The 22835-nt window shown below is 35.4% G+C and overlaps 1 protein-coding gene across 1 annotated transcript in view; it reads right to left on the bottom strand.

Annotated features, from left to right (window-relative positions):
- The window catches only part of TRDMT1 (tRNA aspartic acid methyltransferase 1), a 55556-nt gene that overhangs the window by 22660 nt on the left and 10061 nt on the right, over nucleotides 1-22835 (bottom strand). The window contains exon 2 of the mRNA XM_090268021.1: nucleotides 8816-8925. Within this exon, the coding sequence (XP_090124147.1) occupies nucleotides 8816-8925 (110 nt within the window). The remainder of the gene's footprint in view (nucleotides 1-8815; nucleotides 8926-22835) is intronic.

Genomic DNA, 22835 nt, shown 5'->3' on the forward strand with positions numbered 1-22835 from the left:
CTTGGTTATAAGTCTTTGCTTTTCATGACTTTGAATGTTTCAAGGCCTGAAATGTTTCTGTTGAGTAATCAGATGCCAGTGTAATTGGTGCTCCCTTGTAGGTAACTCCGTGCTTTTCTCTTGTGGCTTTTAGGATTCTCTCCTTGTCTTTTTTTTTTTTTTTTTTTTTTTTTCAGATTTAATGTGTTTTATTGATTAAAATATTACATTTGTGCCAATTTCCCTTCCCTCTGCTCCCCTCCACCCGGTGGCCCCCCTCCCTCCAGTTGTCCCCCCCTTTTAGATTATGTCCATTAGTTGTGCATACAGTTCCTCCCAATCTCTCTCCGTCTATTCCATTCCCTCCTACCTTGATCCCCAATTCCTATATCATCTCCCTCCCTCTCCCCACTCCCCCTCCCTGTTGACCTCCCCCCACTATGCTTCCCTTACCCACAGTTCCTTTTCCACTCTCGTTGCCTGTTTCGTTTGCCTTTGTTTCATCTCCCTAGCTTCTGTTTTTTAAACCAGTCCCTTTAACATCTCATATAACAGTAGTTTGGATCTAATGAACTCTTTCAGTTTTATTTTGTCCTGGAAACACTTTCTCTGTCCTTCTATTCTGAATGACAATTTCGCTGGATAGAGTATTCGTGGTTGTAGGTTTTGGATTTTCATTACTTTGAATATTTCTTGCCAGTCCCTTCTTGTCTGTAGTGTTTCCCTTGAGAAGTCAGCTGATAGTCTAATTGGGACCCCTTTGTACATAATTCTTTTCTTCTCTCTTGCTGCTTTTAAGATTCTCTCTTTATCCTTAATTTTTGACATTTTGATTATAATGTGTCTTGGAGTGGTTCTCCCTGGGTCCAGTCTCTTGGGAACTCTCCTTGCTTCCTGGACCTGCATGTCTATTCCCTTCCCCAAGTCTGGGAAGTTCTCCTTTATTATATTTTCACTCAATTTTTCAAGTTCTAGTTCATCTTCCTCATTCTCTGGCAAACCAATGATTCTTATGTTGGGCCTTTTATAGCTGTCCCAGAGGTTTCTGATCCTCTCATTGTTGCTTCCTATTTCCTCTCGCTGCATTGGTTGACTTCTTTTTCCTTCTCCATATTCCAGTTTGTTGAAATGAACTCTGGATTCCTCACCATCTGTCTCGTATGTTGTTTTGTTCCTTTCGTTATGAAAGTTTTTCGCTTCTTTCATATCTTTTTCCTGCTCTTTTGTGAATTCTGTAAGCCACCTGATAATGGCCCAGAACTGAGCCTCTGACAGGTTTCTTATCTGTTCATCTGTCAGGTTCTCTATCTGCTGTCTGGTGAGTTGTGCCACCGGGATCTCTATATTTGTCTGCCACATTTTGACAGATGCGTTTTGTTTTCCTGGGCTGGCTGTCCGGGGCGGTGCCTGTGTACGCGTCACAAATTAGCGACCAGTGCCTGTCTGCGACCTATTTCGCAGCCCTGTGGTGCTTTCTGTGGGGGCGGGGGTCCAAGATGGATTCACACAGTTATTCAGCTAGGAGACCGGGATCCGTCCTCCTGCCCCCCTGGGCCTCACTGTTCAAGGCGATGCTGCGACTGCTCTCCCCAGCGCCCGGAGTCGCGCACGCCAGGGGCTTGAATGGAGTCGCGCACGCCAGGGGCTTGATTGCCTCCGGGATTTTTCCCGCCCCGCCCGCCGCTCCGCAAACAGCTTTGCCTTCTTTAACTCTTACCTGCCCAAATGGCACCGCTGGTTTATAACTTCATATGTTGGGCTTCCGTGTAGTTTTATTTTCTGGAATTTCTAGTTATCCTTTGTTTTGAAGTAGTTGTATTCCTCTATAGTTGTAGAGGAAGACCTAGCGTGTCCGTCTAAGCCTCCATCTTGGCCGGAAGTCCTCGTCTCTCCTTGTCTTTAAGCCTTGCCATTTTAATTATGATGTGTCTTGGTGTAGGCCTCTTCAGGTCCAACTTGTTTGTGACTTTTTGAACTTCCTGAACTTGTGTGACTTTTCCCTTCACCAGATTAAGAAAGTTTTTGGTCATTATTTCTTCAAATAGGTTCTCAATCCCTTCCTTGCTCTCTTCTCCTGCTGGTATTCCCATGATGTGGATATTGTTACACTTCATGTTGTCCAAAATGTTTCTTAAGCTCTCATCATTTTTTAAAATTCTTTTCTCCTTTTGCTGCTATGCCTGCTTGTTTTTTTCTACCTTGTCTTCCAAAACACTGATTCTGTCCTCTACTTCATCTAATCCTGTTTATTCCTTCCAATATATTATTTATTTCAGATATTGCATTCTTTATTTCTAACTAGTCCTTTTTTATGGTTTTTATGTCTTTCTTCATGCTGTTGAGTATCATTCTAATCATTACTCTACATTCCCTATCTGATAAATTGCTTGCCTCCCTTTCATCTAGTTCTCGAAAATTAACTTGTTTTTTCATTTTGGATCTCTTTTTTTTTTTTTTTGTCTTCCCATCTGACTGCTTTGTATTTTCCACCCTAGTTGTTAAACTAATCAGTTTTTAAATGAATCAGTTGTTAATCTAATGCAGCTGTAATCAGCAGCTTAGTTTAAAAACCACAGGATGGGGCAGAGTAATTCCTCAGGGTGTGGGTATTGCTTCCCCTGAGGAATGACTCAGCATAGGGATCTTGGTGGCTATTCCTTCGGTTTTATCCCCAGAGCCACCAAACCCAGACTCTCCTCAAGCATCACTAGTCCACTCTGCCCTCCCTTTGCCAGCACCCAGGGTAGGTGGCTGTAAATAATATTTTGTGCTTTGGTCCTTTAAGAGGCTCTCAGCATCTCCAGCTGTCTCTCCCTGGCAGACAGAAACCCTGCTGCTTTTCACAGCTGGATGTATCTGGATTCCTTTCCAGCACTGGTGTTGTAGGCTGGGGAGCCTACATTGGGGTTTAGGCCCCATACTTCTCAGGGGGAACCCCCCAGCCACACTTCCTACCAGTAACATTGTGAAGTGGTTTCTTCTGTCTGTCTGTGGTTATAAGTCTTCTCTCTAGCTAGTGTTCTGCTGGTTATGCTAGATGATTTCTCTACAATTCAGTTTTAATTCCAGATTGGTCCTGGGAGGAAAGTAGAGCAGCTTCCACTTAGTCCTCTGCCATCTTGGATCCTCCTAAAAATTCTTACAGCACATCTGCAAATTTTGGCATAAACAGTGGGGTCCTGGTACTAACCCCCCACAGATATTGAGGGAAAACTTAAGTTTTTGGAAAGTCAAAAATTGTATGTGATGCTTTTTTACAGACATGGAGCAGTTACTGCCTGCTGCTAAGGTTATAGTGCAGATGCAAGAAAAAAGGGTCCTCGCATTCTGTGTCTTTCTGATTGTGACAGCCAAGATTGAATGGGTGACCATAGAATGCAAAAAAAGCTGTACATGGATTTTCAATGTGTAGGGGGCAGTTCCCCTGATCACCCATGTTGTTCAAAGGTCAGCCATAATTTGACATTTAAAGCTAATGGAAATCTATTCTTTTTTCCATAACTTGGCCATACAAGTTAATAAAAACACCTTTGCTTTCATAAAACATTAAATTAACTCAATGTGGTAAGAATATTTATCACATATTTATGAGCAGTTTTATTTGTCTTTATATTTTCTTTATTCCTTCTTTCTCAGAATGTTTCCTGGCTATTCTTATACTTAATTTTCATTTAAACTTAGGAAGAACTTCACTTTAAACAATTATTCTAACTCCTGACAGCTCAGTTCTCTTTCCCAGCTCAACTGAGTGCCTCACAATGACACTAAATATTGCCCTAAAAATCTATAGCTTCATTTACCTTTCAAAGAACAGACATACTTTTTGAGTCTCATTTTCATTTTCCTTTCCTATTCCAATTACATTATTATCTCTATACTGCAAAGGTTTACATTTTCACTCTGTTTTCTAACCAATTTCTTCCTAATAAGGCAGCTTCATTCCTGGGTTTTCTACTTGGATTCATCTCTTGCTTTATTAGATTAAGTGATCGAGTCATTTTTTTTTCTTTTTTTCAATAAAGGGCTGTGGGTAGTATAGTTCATGAACTGTTTTAATTTTAGGAATTTTTTCATTTATTTTTGTTAATATTTTTGTTCCATTTGTTTATCATCTTCTTCAGACACACTATATTTATTAAGGATCACTTTTATCTTCAGTAGTTATCATTTATTCTGCAACATTCTGACCTGTATTATTTTCCGTTTTATTTTGCTTTATTTTTCTCAAGTTCCATCTTTCATGACCCAATTTGCAGAACTAGCTATTTTACTTTTTGCTTTTCTGACATGACTTTTATTTCTGTAATTATTTCATTTTTCTCCTCTGTTTTGTTTTTTCCAGACCACTGATATATTTCAAGTGCTACTACTGTCTTATTGTTTTTTGAATATTTATCTGAGTTCCTGTTTTGAAAATACCATGTTTTATTTTAATGCTTCAAGCTCCCATAGGCATGTTTGAAATTTTCTTCTGATTCTTAACATAATTTCTCTGTTGTATATTCTATTTTTTTATGTTCCTTACTTTCTTTAAAAAATACTATCTTAGTACATCCTCAAACTGGCTCCTTTCTAACTATTATTCATTTTTTAATGAAAGGCTACATGAACCTAGGAGTTTGCTAAAAGACAAGGTGAAACTGTGGCAGCTCTATTCAGGTACACTGTGGCACACTGTTCCTAAAGGATATTGCAGTATCCTTTAATCTAAGAGCCTGCCTTTGACCCTAATCCACATCACATTCAGGGCAGGTAGAAGGGTGCAGAGGCTGCAATGATCTTTTCGGCCTAGTGATTTAAATTTTTAAATGTCTCTTCTCCTGACTTTGAGCAAACACTTGCTGGTATATTTTGTCTCTTCCCTTGTTAGTCTGTCCATTTTAATTCTTCACTAAATATGTAGACATTTGCATGCTGTTTTGCCACCCTCATTCAGGTTTGTCCCAACTCCACTGCACTGACACTATTCTTCATAGCTTTTTGTTTTGGCTTATGGCTAAATTCTATTTTAATTAGTAATGATTTTCCATCCCCTCTTCATCCCCAAAGAAAATGGTTTACACGTACAACTTCTGCACTAAATAGTAAGTTCTTAAAAGCAAAGACTGTATCTTAGTCATATTTAACTTACCTTGAAAAGCTGAATGCCTTGCATAAAGCAAGTGTTTGAATAATCAGTATATGTTGTTTTATAAAACAGAAAATCCCTAAACTCCTAAGTTCTCTATTAACCTTCTATCCCTTTTTAAATATGAGGCAGAATCTATCAATAGAAACAGACCCAACAATGTAAGAGATGATGAAATTAGCCAAGGTTTTAGAACAGTCATTATCAATATTATAAATTTGTTCAAAGACCTAAAGGGAAAAAAGAAAACCTTAGGAAACAAATTGAAAACATTAAACAAAAAAAATGAATGAAAAAAATATCTGAAATGAAAAATTATGCAATAAAAAGAAAATACACACACACCCAAAAGCCCGAAGATACAGCAATATAGGGTGCTTCCAGTAGAATAATATGAAGAATATATATATTATATATACACACACACACAGATACATATACGCACACACAAGAACACATATAAAATTAGAGGTAAGTAAAGATAGGAGACAGAGAAAATATTTGAAGCTATGATGGCCAAAACAGTCCCAAATTTGATATAAACCAGACACAAGAGAGCATAATGAAGTCCAAGCAGTATGAATAAAAATATGTATACAAAAGCATATCAAAATAAAATTTATAAAAACAAGTGATAAAGACAAATCTTAATTGTAACCAGAGAAATAAATAATACATTAGGAGAAATGAAAAGATTAAACTTCTAGTCACAAATTAAGCAAACCAGAAAACAATGACAAGTGATGAAATGTTTAAAATTCATTGAATGCTATGAAAATATCCTTGAAAGGTGAATGCAACCAAGGAGTCAGTGAAAATTCTATTTCACAATGGAGACACATAAAATACTTCTCTACTCTAAAAGAGATGAGATAGTTTGTCACCTGCCAAATGTACATGACAGGAGATGCTAATGGAAGCGTTTCAGGGAGAAAAAACAATTATATCACATAAAAACTTTGATTAAAAACAATGAAAAGTGCAGGAAACAATAGAAACATAGGTAAATATAAAATACTTCCTGTCCTTTAGAACCTCTTAATAAATATTTGACTACTTAATTCAAAAAACAACAAATTTTGGGGTTTGTAACACATGTAACAGTAAAATGCATGACAACAACAGCAAAACAGAGAGGAGGGTAAAATGAAAGTACACTGTTGTAATTTCTCGTCGGCAGCCGTCCGTCTCGAGAGACGATGGTGTAGCTTCTTAAGAGTCTATCTGCACCGCCGAGAATGGCTGTGCAGTCCGACTCGGGAGTGACACGGTATCTGTCTCCTCCCGTGTTGAATCGACATCTTACGATGGCGCTGGAGTGTCCTCTCCAGTGAAGCTGAAGCTACAGAGCCTGGGCAACTGTTGTAATTTACACATGAAGTATTATAATGACATTTGAAAGAAGCCTCCCATAAGTTCAAAATACACATTGTAAGCCCTAGAAGAGTCACTTAAAAAATAAAAGATATATAATGAAATATACCTAATAAGATAAAAGAATAACAAAATATTAAAAAATCAAAAGGAAGGTAGAAAAAGAGGAAATTTTTTTTTAATTCTGGAAAAATAGAAATGACAAGGTAGTAAAAGAATTAAGTCCAACAATATTAACAACAAGACTAAAAGCAAATGGTACAAACACTCCAATTAAAAGGTAGAGATTCCCAGAATAGGTAAAAAGTCAAGAATGAACTATATGTTGTCTACAATAAATCTAATTTCAATATAAAGACACAGGTAGGATAAAATTAAAAGCATGAAAAATACATACACACAAATACTAATCATAAGAGAGCAGAACGGGATATATTAATACCAGGCAAAGTCGACTTCAGAAGAAAACAGGCAAAATGGGGTAAAACAAAGATTTCTAAGGGCGTTGAAATGTGTACCATAAAAGAAAAAAGTAATAAACTTCTGCATTTTGATAAACTCAGTTAAGGAAATAAAAACACAAGTTACAAAAGTAGAGAAAATTATTTGTTACACATATTTCTAACAAACAACTTGAATCCAGAAAACTTAACTCTTAAAACTAAATAACACAAACATACCAAGTAATAAAAATTGGGCAAGAAATTTCAACACAGAAGACAGAAATGGCCAACAAGCATATGAAAATATACTCAACATTGTTCATCATCGGAAAAGTACAAATTAAATTCACAATACCACAAAAAGAAAATCACAATCCTACTATATGCTCATGGAGCAGCTAAATTTAAAAGGCAGACAAGAGCAAGTGTTGATTAAGTGTGAAACAACTAAAACACTTAAACATTGTCTTTGAGAATGTAACATGGTACCAACAGAATGGAAAACAATTAGAATTTTCTCATAAAGGTAAAGAAACTTACCATATAACCCAACAATTCTATTCTTAGGTATCTACAAGAAATAACAACAAAGGTCCACACAAAGACTTGATCATGAATGTCCATAAGAACTTTTTTTGTAATAGTCAAACAATGGAAACAAACTAAATATCTATCTATATCATGAGTGGATATACATATTACAGTATATAATATTGCATTCTACAGAATATTACTCAGCAGTGATAAACAAAAAAGAGCAGACTACTGATATACACAAAACATGGATGAATTTCAAAAACAGTACACTAAATAAAATATGTTACTCACAAAAAATTATACTTAAGATTTTTATTTATGATATACTTGAAATCAAAAATTTAATCTGTAATGACAAAAGCAGATCAGCGGTTTGCTGGGGTTGGCATCAGAGACTGACTGAAACAGTAAGGAACATTTCAGAGGTGATGGATGTTCTAGGTGCAGGTTATGATGTTGGTGGTTACACTTGTATGCATTGGTCAAAACTCAAACTGTACTCTTAAAATAGGTGTAGTTTATTGTATATAAATGATGGCTTCATGAGAAATTCATGTGCAAAATTTTTCACAAGAAATTGGGAGAAAAAAACACAATTTCATATTGTTTTAGAAATAATGTACTTCAGTGTTAAATACTTCTGCTTAGTTCATCATATGTGAAATAGTACCTTTAACTTTGACAAGCTGGCTCAAATAAGTAATAGCAATTTTTTTGCCAAGTTGTGCCTTTCTTTCTGAAATTGTAAGTCAGCACAATAATAGTACTTATTTATGCTATGAAGTGGATATTATTAAAGAACGCTCCAGAGGCTTTCTCACTGTTGAGCTAATAATGCGTGTGAATGCATGATCTACAGAGAAACCACTGTAGTTTTCCCTGCTGATGCTGTCGGTAAGAGAAGAAATTTTAGGTGTCCTTTCCCCTCCCCTCTCCGCAAAAAGTAATAACCAGTGACTGCCTCTCTTATTCTCACTCCCGCTACACTACACATATACAGTGCATGAGTATTGCTTAAAAGTAAAGAATCAACCAAAATTTGACATAATTACAAAACCAAGCATTTAGAAGTCAAGCATCCTCTTATATTTCAATCCTTTCTCTCAGAGACCAAAATACTGGTCTTGGTCCTTCTCTCTCTCTCAAGCTGGAGATTTTAAAAAATAATAAGGCAAAAAAATAAAAAAAATAGTGTGTTATATTTTGATAGAATATAAAACATTAATCTTCTTCTCCTAAACTTTTTCATTTATACATGACTCATCCTTGAACTTAGATACTAGTATCTTGCAGTGTTTGTCAATCACATTTTCCTCACTTTATACTTATAAAAACAATAATAATAGTTACTCACTTCAATTGTCTTGGCCAGTAACTGTGTGTGAGGAAAATTATACTTGTATACTTCATTAGCAACATTGTTTACATCAACGGCAGCAACCACATGTGCAGGTATACAGCTTTCTGTAAGGAGAAATGGAATATATTAAAATGTAAAGCCCTTAACATAGATTTGTTCATTATAGAGAAAAGTCAAAATAACAAATTTTGCAGCACATTTCCTCATTTCCACAATTATCTTCTGCAGCAATTTTTCAACCAGTATGCTGTGGCATGCACACTGGTGTGCCGCAAAAATATTTTAAACACGCCATGCCTGACTAGACAGTGGCACTGCCCCTTTTCCCTTACATTGTCAAATTAAAAAATGACAATAGCCAACATAACAATAGCCATCAAGTGTGAATGAATCAAACTTATGCCTATTTTTGTCAGATTAGCAAAAATATATATATTTTTGGTGTGCCACAGAATTTTAGTAATTAGTTTACGTGTGCCAGGAGATGAAAAAGGTTGAAAATCGCTGATCTATTTGGATTTCAGACTGTCAACCGATGACCAGGTCAGGCATGAAGTGAAATATTTAGTACTCCTGGTTCATCTAATAACATTCCAATGCTAAAATTAAGATTTAAATATTTTAGTCATATTTTTTATTTGCTTTCTACACTCCATTAATATATACACTTATAAGTTATACAGAAAGTTTTCCTAAGTTAAACAAAAAAATAGGAAAGAGAAGTATATTCTTAAAAGCTGTATCATTTGGAATCTTAGATAAATTGACTATTACTTGTTCCTCAATTTGTAACATTAATACAAAGTTGTTTCCCAGTATCACCAAAAATGCTTTTAGCTAAGTTCAAGGTAAGTTCTTTGCTTTTCTCTCTCTTTCTTTTTTTTAAATAAAAACAGCCTGATTAAGATGTAACTCACATACCACAAAATTCACCTGTTTAAGGTTTAGGTAAGTTTTTAAATGACAGAAACAATTAACACAGGGGAACAATTTTTAACATAATTCCATTGAGTTCGACTTTTCAGCTGTTTTAGACTTAAATTGGCATGCTGATTTCAAAATTGCAGTTAGTTTTCTTCTATCACGTCAAGTTTTTTCTGTACAGCTTATCTTAATGCGACCACTCTAGGCTGGATCGGGTCTGGATTGAGAGAAGCACTAGTGCTCTCCTATGGGCTGAGAACAAACCTCCCTCTAGTGGGGAGGGGTGGGGGACGACCTTGGACACCAGCAGCAGGTTCATACTTGTCTAGGCTATTCAGTTACACACAAGACACTGTGGTGAGAGGTTGTGTGCCGCTCTATACAGTGAATCGTATTCCAAAGCGTAGTCCGAGTTCTTGTCTGTATACAAGGAGTTAGCAGAATTTATTTTTTATTTACATATGTACTTATTTCCTTTCCTTCAGATCATGTCTGCCTCTGCTATTTCTCATCGTTAGTGCCTAAACAACCCTGATTCATTTTGTTCTATCTGTGGCAGTTTCACCATTCTCAGTCAAAGAACTAACATCAGCACATTTGTCAGGGAATCCTATTTTGCATATTTTAAAGTAAAACTTTGTGATCAAGATAAGTCTTGGGCCCCTCACAAGGTGTGCAAGCAGTGTGTCGAGAGTTTACAGATGTAGACAAAGGGAACACGTGATAAATTGCCATTTGGTACCTATGGTTTGGCAAGAGCCCAGAGATCACTGAAGTGACTGTTGCTTTTATATAGTGAAAACATCAGGATATAACAAGAAAAATAAATGTAAAATAGAGTATCCTAGTTTACCATCAGCTATATGCCCAGTGCCACATTTAGCTGAAATCCTGGTGCCAATTTTCATTGAACTATCCTCTTTCGAAAAACAGGAGTATGATGAAGAACTAAGTGACAGAAACGATGAAGATTTTGAAATTGAAGATGACTCAGTTTGTAAGGGATTTGATCAGCATGAGTTGAATGATTTGGCATGAGATTTGGGACTATCCAAAAGGCTCCAGAACTCCTAGCATCAAGACTACACAAGAAAAACTTGCTTGAAAAAGGAGTGAAGGCATCCCACTTTTGATCCAGAGAAAGTGCCTTTCTGCAGTACTTTTGAAGTGACAGTAGCTTTGTGTATTGCCATAACATAGATGGTTTAATGGAGCAATTGAGAATTATATACAATCTCTAACACAAGTGAATGGTGACTGTTCATCGATAGCTCAAAGCGGAACTTGAAGTGTGTCCTCCTCCACAATGGCAATTTATTTGGTGCAGTCCCAACTGGCCATTCAGTTTGTTTTCATGAAGAATATGAAAACATAAAGAGAGTCATTGATCTGTTCCAATATCAAAAGCACAATTGGATAATCTGTGGTGACCTTAAAACAATCTGCTTCCTTCTTGGTCAACAACGCAGATACACCAAGTATCCCGTTTTCTGTGTATGTGGGACAGCAGAGCTCATGAGAAGCATTGGGTGGAGTCAAATTGGCCTCCAAGATCTGACCTCAAACCTGGTGATCCAAACATTCTACATGAGCCATTTGTTGACAGAAAGAACATTATATTCCCACCTCTGCACACAAAACTGGGTCTCATGAAGCAATTTGTTAAAGCTTTCCCAACTGAAGGGGACTGTTTCAAGTATCTCATTTTGGCATTTCCTAGCCTGTTGTTTGAAAAGATAAAATACCTTAATATGTATGTTTGGTAGCAGAACTTTACTACTTGTACACAATTTGACTTACAGCAACAATATATAGCCTTTATATGAATAAAATAACTCTAAATAAACAGTATATTCAGGTAATTTTTTCTTTATTCTCCTTTATATGTACATTTTGTATGATTCTGGGGACAAAGGGAGGGTATCCTGTACCTTAAAAAGTTGACATGATAGAGAAAAACTGGGGTCATTTTTGGATTCAGGTGCCAAGAGTTAGTCAAAAACAAGTGTCAGATCTAACTCAACAAAAATTGTGTTCCCCAGTGAATTGGTACCCAAATACAAAAAGTTCACAGACCAGATATTAGAAATCTGGACAGACCAAGAGAGGCTATGAGAAGAGTGAGGGAAATCATTACAAGGGCATACCTTCCCTGTCTTGCTGCTAAAGAAAAGCATGTTCAAAATGCTTTCAGATTCAGAAAATTCTGCCAGTCTTTAAATGGCAGTCAAAATTTGAACTATGTAAACATAGCTGCTGTTATATTTTGCCATCACCACCTTCTTTGTCCGTCTTCCCCAATACACACACAAAATCAGTTACGTGTGCATCCTGTTTCAAATCAAAAGAAAATGTAAAGAGTTTTAAAAATAAAAGTATTTGAAACTTCTTAGGAAAACCATCAGAGAAAATATTATAAAACTACACAGTAGCTCCAAATAGCTATTTAATACCAATTAGCTGCTAACAGCTTAGATAGCCCAAATATTTTTTTTAATGAAAAAAATTAGGATATGAGGAGCTGGGGTTTATGAAGAAGACATCTGGAAATAAAATCAGATCACAGAAGATGGGACAAGGGGAAGGCTCACACACAATCAGAAATCACAACCATACACTGAGGCCTAAAGAAGATGATGCCAGAGAAAAAACAAATATATACTATACTCAAGATACTCGGCTATGACCAATTATCTCCTAGGTACCCTGCTGCCTTCTACCTAGGTCACTGGAAACTTTGAGATCCAGTTAGTAATATCATAGGTAGCTGACTCAAATTGAGTGTAAATTCAATAACTAGTTACTTGTCCTAATATAAAATAAATTTAAGTTATAAACTGTATCTTTGTCAAAAGTATTTGAAAGACGTTGAAACATAAATCAAGAAGGCTTTTAAACAAACAAAAAAAAATAGTATATAAAGATCACTTTGTAAAATCACAAACCTGTTATATACAAGGTCTGTCTGGAAAAAGTCCAGCCATTTAACAATGAACATATAACATGAATGGTTTGTGCAACATTGATATAACGTGGCAGCCAAGGAGAGTGGACTGGAATGTGCATACGTGAACAATGACGACTTCACTGTACTAGTCAGTGGAGGCAGTATATGCCATTGAGTGAGCATGTATACTGTGTGGCCATCACATTCAAAATGACTGAGTGTGCCCTGGCTGGTGTGGCTCAGTGGATTGAGTGCTGGCCTGAAAACCAAAAGGTCACAGGTTTGGTTCTGGTCAGGGCACATGTCTGGGTTGAGGGCCAGGTCCCAGTTGGGGTAGTGCAAGAGGCAACTAAAATGAATGAGCAAGTAGAGCAATGAATCTGCATCAAATTTTGCATTAAGCTTTAACGTTCCTCTGCAGAAACCATTTGATGATTCAAAAGGCTGCAGCTATGAGCAACTGGTGCTTGGCAGCTTTATCACGACAACACACCCACTCATGCATCACATCTTGTGCAGAGTGTTTTGGCAAAACATCAAATCACTTAGGTGACTCAGCCCTACTACAGCCTATATTTGATGCCCTGCAACTCTGGCTTTTCCCAAAAGTAAAATCACCTTTGAAAGGGAAGAGATTTCAGACCATCAATAAGATTCAGGAAAACTCAACAGGGCAGCTGATGGCGACTGAGGTCCGAAGGTGCCTATTTTCATGGGGACTGAGGTGTCACTGTCCTATGTACAATGTTTCTTATATCTTGTATCTTCTTCAATAAATGTCTCTACTTTTCATATTACATGGCTGGATGCCTTCTGGATAGACTTCGTATAATTCAGGTCAAGAACTAAGCTACATCTAAGCTACATCCTAACAGCTCAGAATTAAACAAACTTTACTGAACTATTTAATTGTTTTGCTAAATAGTATATGCTGTAATTTGCAAGATGCAGTCTGCTTGCATTTTCACTTTATGTGCAGCAAAATGAGAGTGCCTGGAGTTGGTAAATACAACTTTTTTTTTTTTCAGACTGGTTGAAAATCCAAGTGATGTGCTGGATCTGTACTATGGTCAATAATTAATTTTATGTTCTTCTATTATGTGCCTGGCAGACATAAAAATGGACAAAAAGCAATTGCTAAATGATTGTTTCATGTGGTGATCAAATAGTGATGAACTGAAAATTCTTCCCCAGGAAACAATGGATTTTTAAAGTCAGTAAACAAGGACACTGTTTGTATTGACTGATGCACATGTTTTAGGCTCTTATAAAATCAGAATCTACTGCATAACCTAATAAGTTATTTCCAAGATGAGAAATGATCGTACTAAGATATTAGTGATACTATTTTTTTCCTGCCTTTTCAAAACAATTGTTTGGGGTTATGGATGAATTTCTAAGGAAAATGTTAAACACATAACAATTTAAAAGAAAAAACCTGTCAATTCTGTCAAAATATTGAGTTCCAAAGATAAAATTGTCTTGGTATTTCCTACTGTATTTAAATGCATAGCCTCCAAAACTCTTTATTAGGCTGCATATACATGTTTTGAAAATGTTTAACTAAAAATATCAAAGTGAATACAATTAATAGAATTTTGCCTGAATAAGCTTCTTCACTTAAGTGATCCAGGAGTAGTAATTCACAAAGAGGAGAGAGAACTAGGGGAAAGGCACCCATCAAGACATCTTGATGGAAGTGAAATGAGGGGATGTGCTTTCAGTATTTTGATTTATCATTACAGCTGGATTTTATTCATGATATTTTAGTTATTATTCCAGATTGCGTATCTATCAACAGGAAGCACTGGTATAAAAGATGAGACACTCAAGTTAGAGAAATGTAATATAAATAATTTTAAAAGGTTGTCAGATTGGATCTTTCAAAGAATAAGGGATATCATGCTCCCACTACTATGATCAGTGAACTAAAAAAGGCAGATTCAGTTATATAAGAGAAACTTCTAGGTGAGATGTCAGAAATGTCACTGACAATACATGCATAATTCCTGCTCTCAAATATGTTTCTTAGTAAAGTAGGCAATAATCACTCACACACACACACACACACACACACACACACACACACACACCATTTGAATAGTAATAATGTTCCTTCTTTTTCTTATCACTCTTTCTGGAAAAATTAAGGGGAAGAACCTCTGATTGACAGTAATAAAAGAATAAATTCCTTTTCTTTTCTTTCTTTATAATTTCTTTTCTTATCTACACCTCATATAGGTGAGTAATTATTTGAATTACCTTCTCAAAATCACACCTGAGACAACTAATCAGGTATGTTAATACTGACATCTAGTTGTCAAGTGGAAGACCAGCTGAATACATGCAATGACTATTTCCTTTTATTTAAAGTGATAGTTTAAGAATAAAAGTACTAAGAAAAAAACAGGCCTGCAAGAATTCTAAATTTTCTAGACATTCTAAACATTGCCAAATATTTTATTACTATTAGCAAAATGCACTTCTTGTTTAATTTTGAAGATTATTTTTTCATTTCAAAAATAAGTAAATTATTTCTGTGAATTAAATAAAAAAAAAATAAGTTTGAAAAAAATTTAATCCTTAGAAGTTTAGCTAGTCATCAACCCAAACTAATTTACTTTGGGTTAAGACATATTTTAGATCAGTGTTACTAAGATCTGACTAAATACAAGAGCCCATCAATCAGAAAGTGGATGAGACTGCTGGAGATCTATGTACAGACCAGAGCTGGAGAAGTGGAATGCCAAATTAGTATTTTTTAAAAGGTACACTTAAAGAGTTTACATAGAAAGGAAAATAAAGATGCTATGTTAGGTAATATGAAGTAGAGGCCATGAATCTTGAAGAGGACCACAAGAAAAGATATTAAATCTTTCTTGCAAGCCTTTGGAAAAGCCCATTTAAAATGGTATTGGCATAATGAAGTAGTTAATGCAACTACTGCTCTCCACGTCTCTCTCCCCACTAACAACCATACCTTAAGCTGCCCAGTGCAGAAAAAAAGCAAGAGAAAATGCAGTTTTGCTAGAGGCCACACCACCCTGCATAGTCCTGCATTACCCTTAGCCTTGAGGGGCGCAGGGAGCCTCAGTTTCTAGGGACATAGGCTGGTCCCTAAATGAAAGTTTAACAGGTAGTTGAAATTAGTGTTAACTTGAAATTCTAGAACAGCTTAGTACAGCAATATTCAACCTTTTTTATCTCATGGTACACATAAACTAATTACTAAAATTATGCAGCACATCAAAAAATATATTTGCCAATATGACAAAGGTATGATTTTGATTGATTTACAAAATGATAATAGTAATTACCTACCCTTTTTGCTCCAAAGTGACTTTTCAAAAAAATCAGGTACCTATACTTGTATATAAGGATTTCTGGTACCAAGAATTACGGTAACCAACCAGACACAATTTTATTATGCGACATGACAAATAAGATGCAAACCTATTATATCACCTATATATTTATGGTTCAAGACAGGAGATTCACACTGGATGGCTATGGCTGTGTTGGCTGTTGTCATTTTTTTATTTGACAATCTAAAGGAAAAGAGTTCAGTGCTCCCTGACTAAGAGGTCAGATATTGCATGTCTTAATAATTCTTGTGGCATACTGGTTGGAAATCGCTGGCTTAGTACATCAGTAATAAACTGTAATGACGAAAATATTCTGTATCTGTGCTTTCCAATATGGTAGTCACTACCCATATGTGGTTACTGAGTCATTTAAATGTGGCTAGATCAACTGAGGAAATGAATTTTAATTTAATTTAATCAATTTAAACTTCAATAGCTCCTTATGCTGAGGCTCCCACACTGGGCAGCACAGCTCTGTAATGGGTGGGGTTGCCAGCATCAGCAGTCCTGGATGGAAGCATTATGTAGAGTGGGTGTCATGATAGCCTATGGAGTCAGAGACATTCATGTTCAATTTGTGGATCTGACATTTATTATGTAGCCTTGGAAAATTTATTTTTCCTCTCTAAGCCTCAATTTCCTTATCAATGAAGTGGACATAACAGCAATTCCCACAAAGGGCTGCTATAAAAAGTAAATGAGCCCTTGCTGTGTGGCTCAGTTGGTTGGAGTGTTGTCCCAAACACCAAAAGTTTCTTCTCACATCTATGTTTCTCATACTTCTCTCTCCCTCTCTCTCTTCAAAATCAATAAACATACACGCATGGGAGGATTGAAAAAAATAAATGAAATAACATATGTAAAATACCTAGTATATAGTAGAGTCCCAATTATTATTAAAACTCCTATTCATTGCCTGACTTCTAACTGGAATATTATAGATTAAATAGACAAAATAATATTACTTTAGTTATTATTTTATTAATGCTAACATAGTATACTAGTAAGAAAAGTTTAAGAGTTATAACCGTTCATCTGGGTGAAAATTTCAGGAAAAATATTTTTTAAAGATTTTAGGGTGACATAAGAAGGGATCTTCTTTACAAATTACAATAACTAATTGTTCAAATCTCTACTATAAAACACTAAGAGAAAATAGACTAAAATTTAATCCCAAGAGATCAGCATTAATAAAAGGAAAAACTTTCCTAACCCTACCATCAAACTTTGGCATGAAAGGGAAATATTTGGCAGTAAAGGGAAATATTTTTCAAAACAGGGCAGAATCTTTTCTCTCCAGGATATTTATTACTTGTTTTGTCCAATATGGAGGACAGTCCAACTAAACTAACTTATAAAGATAATTTCTATCCCTACTACTCCATGAGTATTTAGAAAAGAGTAGGTCTTCAGATCATCTTCTATTACCTACAATTTTTGACAATGATCTTGGTCTTTTCTCCCTAATTAACTGGTTAGAAACTAGAGAACTGACACAAGAGAAATGCTGTTCTATGGTTAAGTTTGTCTATCAATATGCCTTTTCTAGTTACTATATTATTAAAATTAAGGGATAAAATAGTAAGTCTATAATTACATTATGATATAATGTAAAGTTTCTGTTTCCATATTCAGTGATGACATAAAGTAAAGTGATTTGTAGGTACCACACTGCAAGAACACTATATAAATGCTTAGTTTTTTCCTCCTCATTATATGTAGTTATTAAGGAGAAACAGCTATCACTTTATAAACAAAGCTAGATCTTAGGTGAAATACTGCCACATCTTTTTTGATGATGTCAATCTTCAAATCCCTTGTTCTTCTTCCCGTTTCAAACTACCTAAGCAATACTCAAACATCACTAAACAAATGAGTACTTTTTTAAAAAAGTATAGAAACTGGACAGCAAACATCATCATCTTCATATTAGAGTTCAAAAAATTTCATTGAGTCATACTATCTCTACAGAAATTATTTACCTAACCTAACATTTATTTTCCCATTCTCTTCAATAACCAAACATCATATGTATTCACTGTGGCAATGCATCCAGGTAAAAAGACTATATCCCACCCCATCTGTAGCTAGAGAGCCTTGGAGCTAAGTTCTGACCACTGAGATACAGGTAGAAGTATATCACACCCTCAGGAAGTGTCTTTAAAAAGAAGAAGGTGATAGATGCTTGTGCTTTCTGGCCTTCCTACTATTGGTTTGGAAAATAAATGTAGTGGCTGGAATTCTAATCAACATGTTAGACCATGAAGAAGACCACTCTATAGGACTGGCAAAGAAAAAAATGAGGAACTGAGGATTAGAATGATTTCATGAAGCCTCCATAGCAGCCCTTGATTACCACAGTTAGACTTATTTCTTCTGAGAAACAAACTTCTACCTTCTTTTAGTAATTATTATTTTGGCTGTTTTTATTATTGACAGTCAAACCTAAACCTAACACATAGCTCAGGTGTTTAGATGGCATGCTTGTGTGTCTGTATTCTATAATGGGAGATGGTCAGAGTTCTATGGACATGTTTATTTACAACGTCAATTTTTTAAAAAATATAAAAGTGTCAAATGCTCTTTTTTCTGAACTCACATCAGTAAATTTACACTTAAGGAGTTCACCAGGATTCTTTCTAGATTCTAGCCAAATCATTTACTGCTTACAAGCCTGGTAATTCACCAGATGCCTTCCTGATAAAATCCACAATTCTTAGCATAATCTTGATGCTGCATACCTATACAACCTCCTCTTTCAACAACTGTCCCTTGACCAATCCCACACTCTCTTCCAACTCACGCTTGCTACACTCATACACATATACTTTTCCCTCAGGTAATAGCAAACTACTTATCATGTCAGAAATGGGTCATAATTTCTCAAACCTAGTATTTCTGCACATAGTTAAAAGACCTATCTTAACCTGCCCAACCTCTGACACAATCTTTTCTGCCCTTTGTCATTCTTAATGGTCCCTCAGCACTCACTCAGTTCAGGCAGTCTCCTCCAGGAAGCTTTCAGAAGAAAAGTTTCACATTTATCCCAGGACACTGTCTTTCTCACTAGACTATGTGATCTGACAGAGCTCAAGCGTGTCTCATGCATCTGGGTACGCTCAGCACTCAAGATACTGCTGTAACTGGCACCCACAGGCCCTCAATAAACATCTCTGGACTGAAGAAATACATGAGTACGAGTGAATTTGATTTCTAAAATCAACTCCTGATTACTGTTGATTATCCTCTTCACTGTCCTATTCCTGAGAACAGAACTAGCTTAAAAAGTCTCTAATAAGCCTGTAGTTACGTGATTATAAATGTCTACTACAAAGGTCATTTTTAAGTAGGTTGACATGTAGGTCAAATTTTTACCTTGGAAACAAAATTAGTTTCCAGAATGGCCTACAAAATTTTATTTATCTTATCTTATAAATATCTTAACTACAATACCAACAGTGCTGCCATCAGGCAATTAGTTAAGTATTTATGATAGAACCTATGTCATGTACTGGGCACTCTTCTAGGTACTGAGTCACAAGATGAGTGGATATTTGTGTTCTGCTTTGCCAGCATCCACTCCCCCTTTTCTGGTAACAGCCCCAGATTTTCTTTGGGAGTCTTCCCTCATTCACTATCCGTCAAAGTGGTTCAAACAGCCTCAAATTCTCCACCCCCAGTTTCTATGAAAGCACGAAGTACCTGCTCCAATAAGACTTGCCAGAGTGGTTTTAGGATAAGCAGAGAACTCAAGATAATCAGGCACAAGAAGGAATGCCTGGCTTTTTCTTGGGTAACTGGGAAGAGATGCTTGATCTTTCTTACTGAGTTTAACCTTCGAAGGATATAAGTTCAGAGGCTACTTGATGCCACAAGGGAAAAGTGTATATAAAAATGCACTCAATCCAGAAGGAACAAGGCTGAGATATATAGGGATATATAGGGTTTCTGGTGACATGAATTGAGCCCCTTCAAACTTTACCCCAAACCAAGCCTACATTTGGGCTTCATCATTACATGAGTATTTACAACTTTTATGGAAACCAGTTTGGGTTGAGTTTTCTGTAACTTGAAAATAACAGTTCTAATAGGCATTCAAAAGAACACACTTAAATATCTTTTGTCACTATGAGGAAATGCATTTCACATTCCAACTTGGCAAGCAGAGCAACATGAATGCCAAAAGCTTTGTGAATGAGTAATTAACTATCTACAAAATAGAAGCACTTCTCTTTAAATGTCCTAAATTAAGGCAATAGTGGCAGGAGTCCCAATTTGGGGAGCCAGGGCTTCATTATGGGGCTACCCAATTACCTAAGCCTATATACATAGTCTAAATAAAACAAATATGCTCAAAACCATCCGTAACCTGTTATCTCTAATGTCTTTTAAAAAGCACATATTTTCAGTTGTACAGTCCTATCAATTCTTATAAAATTCAAGTTCTGAAAATAAAAACAATTAAAATCAATACTTCAGACAATTCAAAAATAATTTTAAATGATCAATTAACATATCTCTAACAGTGACAAAAACCCACATTAATCAGTTTTAACTAGCAAAGATTTTATAAGATTAACACTGTCTAGTACTAGCAAGTATTTAAGAAAATGTACCCTTCCTCATGTCAGCTGTACTATAGATTGATTCAATGCTTCTATTATTAGATCTCACTATTCCACTTCTGACAATTTATGCTATGGAAATATTTGGACAAGTAAGTGAAAGTGTAACTGTTAAGACCATACACGTATGAGAATAAACGTATTGAAAATGATACCCATATATATTGACATGAAGTGATATACACATTTTCAAGTACAAAAAGCAAGTTACTAAATAGCCTGTTGAGTAATAATCCAAGTTTTGTGACGTGAATGTGTATATGTATATATGCACATTGAGGAAAAAAAAAAAACTCAGCAAATGTCAATAGGTGCTCTCTTGGTGGTAGAGGTGGAATTTGGAGGTAATTCTTATTTTCTTCCTTAAACCTTTTTGAATTATTTGGGTTTTTTCTTTACAATAAAAATACAGTATTTTTATAATCAGTAGAAAGCAAACAAACAACTTCTTAATTTTTGGAACAAAATAATTAAATATTTCTCTTGCTTGTGAGCCTGAGAAATAACAAAAGTAAAGTAGATATCAGGGACAGAAGCAAGCTTTGGATACATTCTCAAAACATGATCATTGGACTGTGCACAGACAGACACCAGTGGACAGTTGTACGTCAGTGCATTATTTTATCTCACCACCTCAATAATAGTTTTTTTAAAAAAAAGCTAAAGTGACATAGTTTTTATGGTGATCAACAAGTAAGTGGCATATGGCCAAAAGTGTAACAAGCTGAAAGCTACCTATTTACATATTACAGAATTCAAAGGATATAAATCTGTCTTCTCTATTTTTCCCATAACATTTAAGACCTTCCTCTTAAATTCTAAAATTAAGAGCGCTACCAATGTTTAAAAACTCATACTTAAATAGTTAAGAAATAAACACATGCAGTCCAGCCTATTACAGGTTATGTAAAGACTTTGCTTTACATAAATTTTCTTTCTGAATCAACACCTATAAATGGCTCATCACTATAAAATGGTAAAATGTTCTTTGCTGATATTTTCTCATAATTTAAAAGGTGACAATTTCTGATATATTTGTGGAAATCAATGAAGAAATGATATAAGTATTCATACTCTGTAATCTAGTTAACTGTGAATTAAAAAGAGAAGCCTTCTTGTAAAAACTATAATTATGTTGTCGATAATAAAGATCCCCAAAATTAAACTACAAATTTCTGTCTAAATTTGTCGCGTGATTCTAGGTCCTTCTTTGCTTTATACTAAACCTTGAAAACTTTTCATCATTATTGACTTTATAAAATTTTAAACCCTACCCTAAATTTCTGCTAAAGCATCTCTAAAAAAAGAATTAAGTTTTACAATTTTTTACTAGGGCAGAAAGTATAAGTTAGTCATAACTTATACTTTCCTCAGAGGAAAATGCACTTCAATCACTCCATTTCTCAGTTTCCTCTTGTACATGTCCTCCTGACTATATGTTTCTCTGCAAACCTTATCCCATTAAGCCACATAGTATTCAACAAATAGTGCTCATTATTTTTTTTAATCCAGGCTGTCATACACATACCCTATAGAGATATTTTATTCAGAGAGAGAGAGCAAGGGATGTCCCTATGTCCTGAAGAGAAAGATTTAGGATATGAATATCTAACTATCTAGATCTTTCTTTGCTGTGTTTGAATCTTTTGCCCCCATTTCCAAATGTGTAACTTAGCAAATTACTTGACCACATTATGCCTCAGTGTCTTTATCTGTAAAACAGAGATAATAAAGTTCTTATGTGGTTTTTGAGGATTACATAATTAATACCTTTAAGCTCTTACATTTGTACTATTCAATCACTTAATAAATGCTTGCTATTATCATCATCTAACGTACAAATATCACATGGGAGAAAGGGTGGGTGTGGCAGGAAGTCACACAGAATAGAGAGTAATTTGCCAGTATGTATCTAAAGCCTTAAAAATTGCTTTGGAACTTATCTATTTTAATCATTTTTTAATTTTTTCAATTACAGTTGTCATACATTATATTAGTTTCAGGTGTCCACCCCAATGATTAGACATTATGTAACTTACTAAGTGATCATTGCAAAAAAAATCTCATACCCATCTGACACCATACTTAGTTATTAGAATATTAATGACTATATTCCCTGTGCTGCACTTTACAGCCTCATGACTCTTCTGTAA

The sequence above is a fragment of the Furipterus horrens genome, unplaced genomic scaffold, assembly GCF_987537825.1.
Source record: "Furipterus horrens unplaced genomic scaffold, mFurHor1.1.pri manual_scaffold_2, whole genome shotgun sequence".
NCBI classification, from domain to species: domain Eukaryota; kingdom Metazoa; phylum Chordata; class Mammalia; order Chiroptera; family Furipteridae; genus Furipterus; species Furipterus horrens.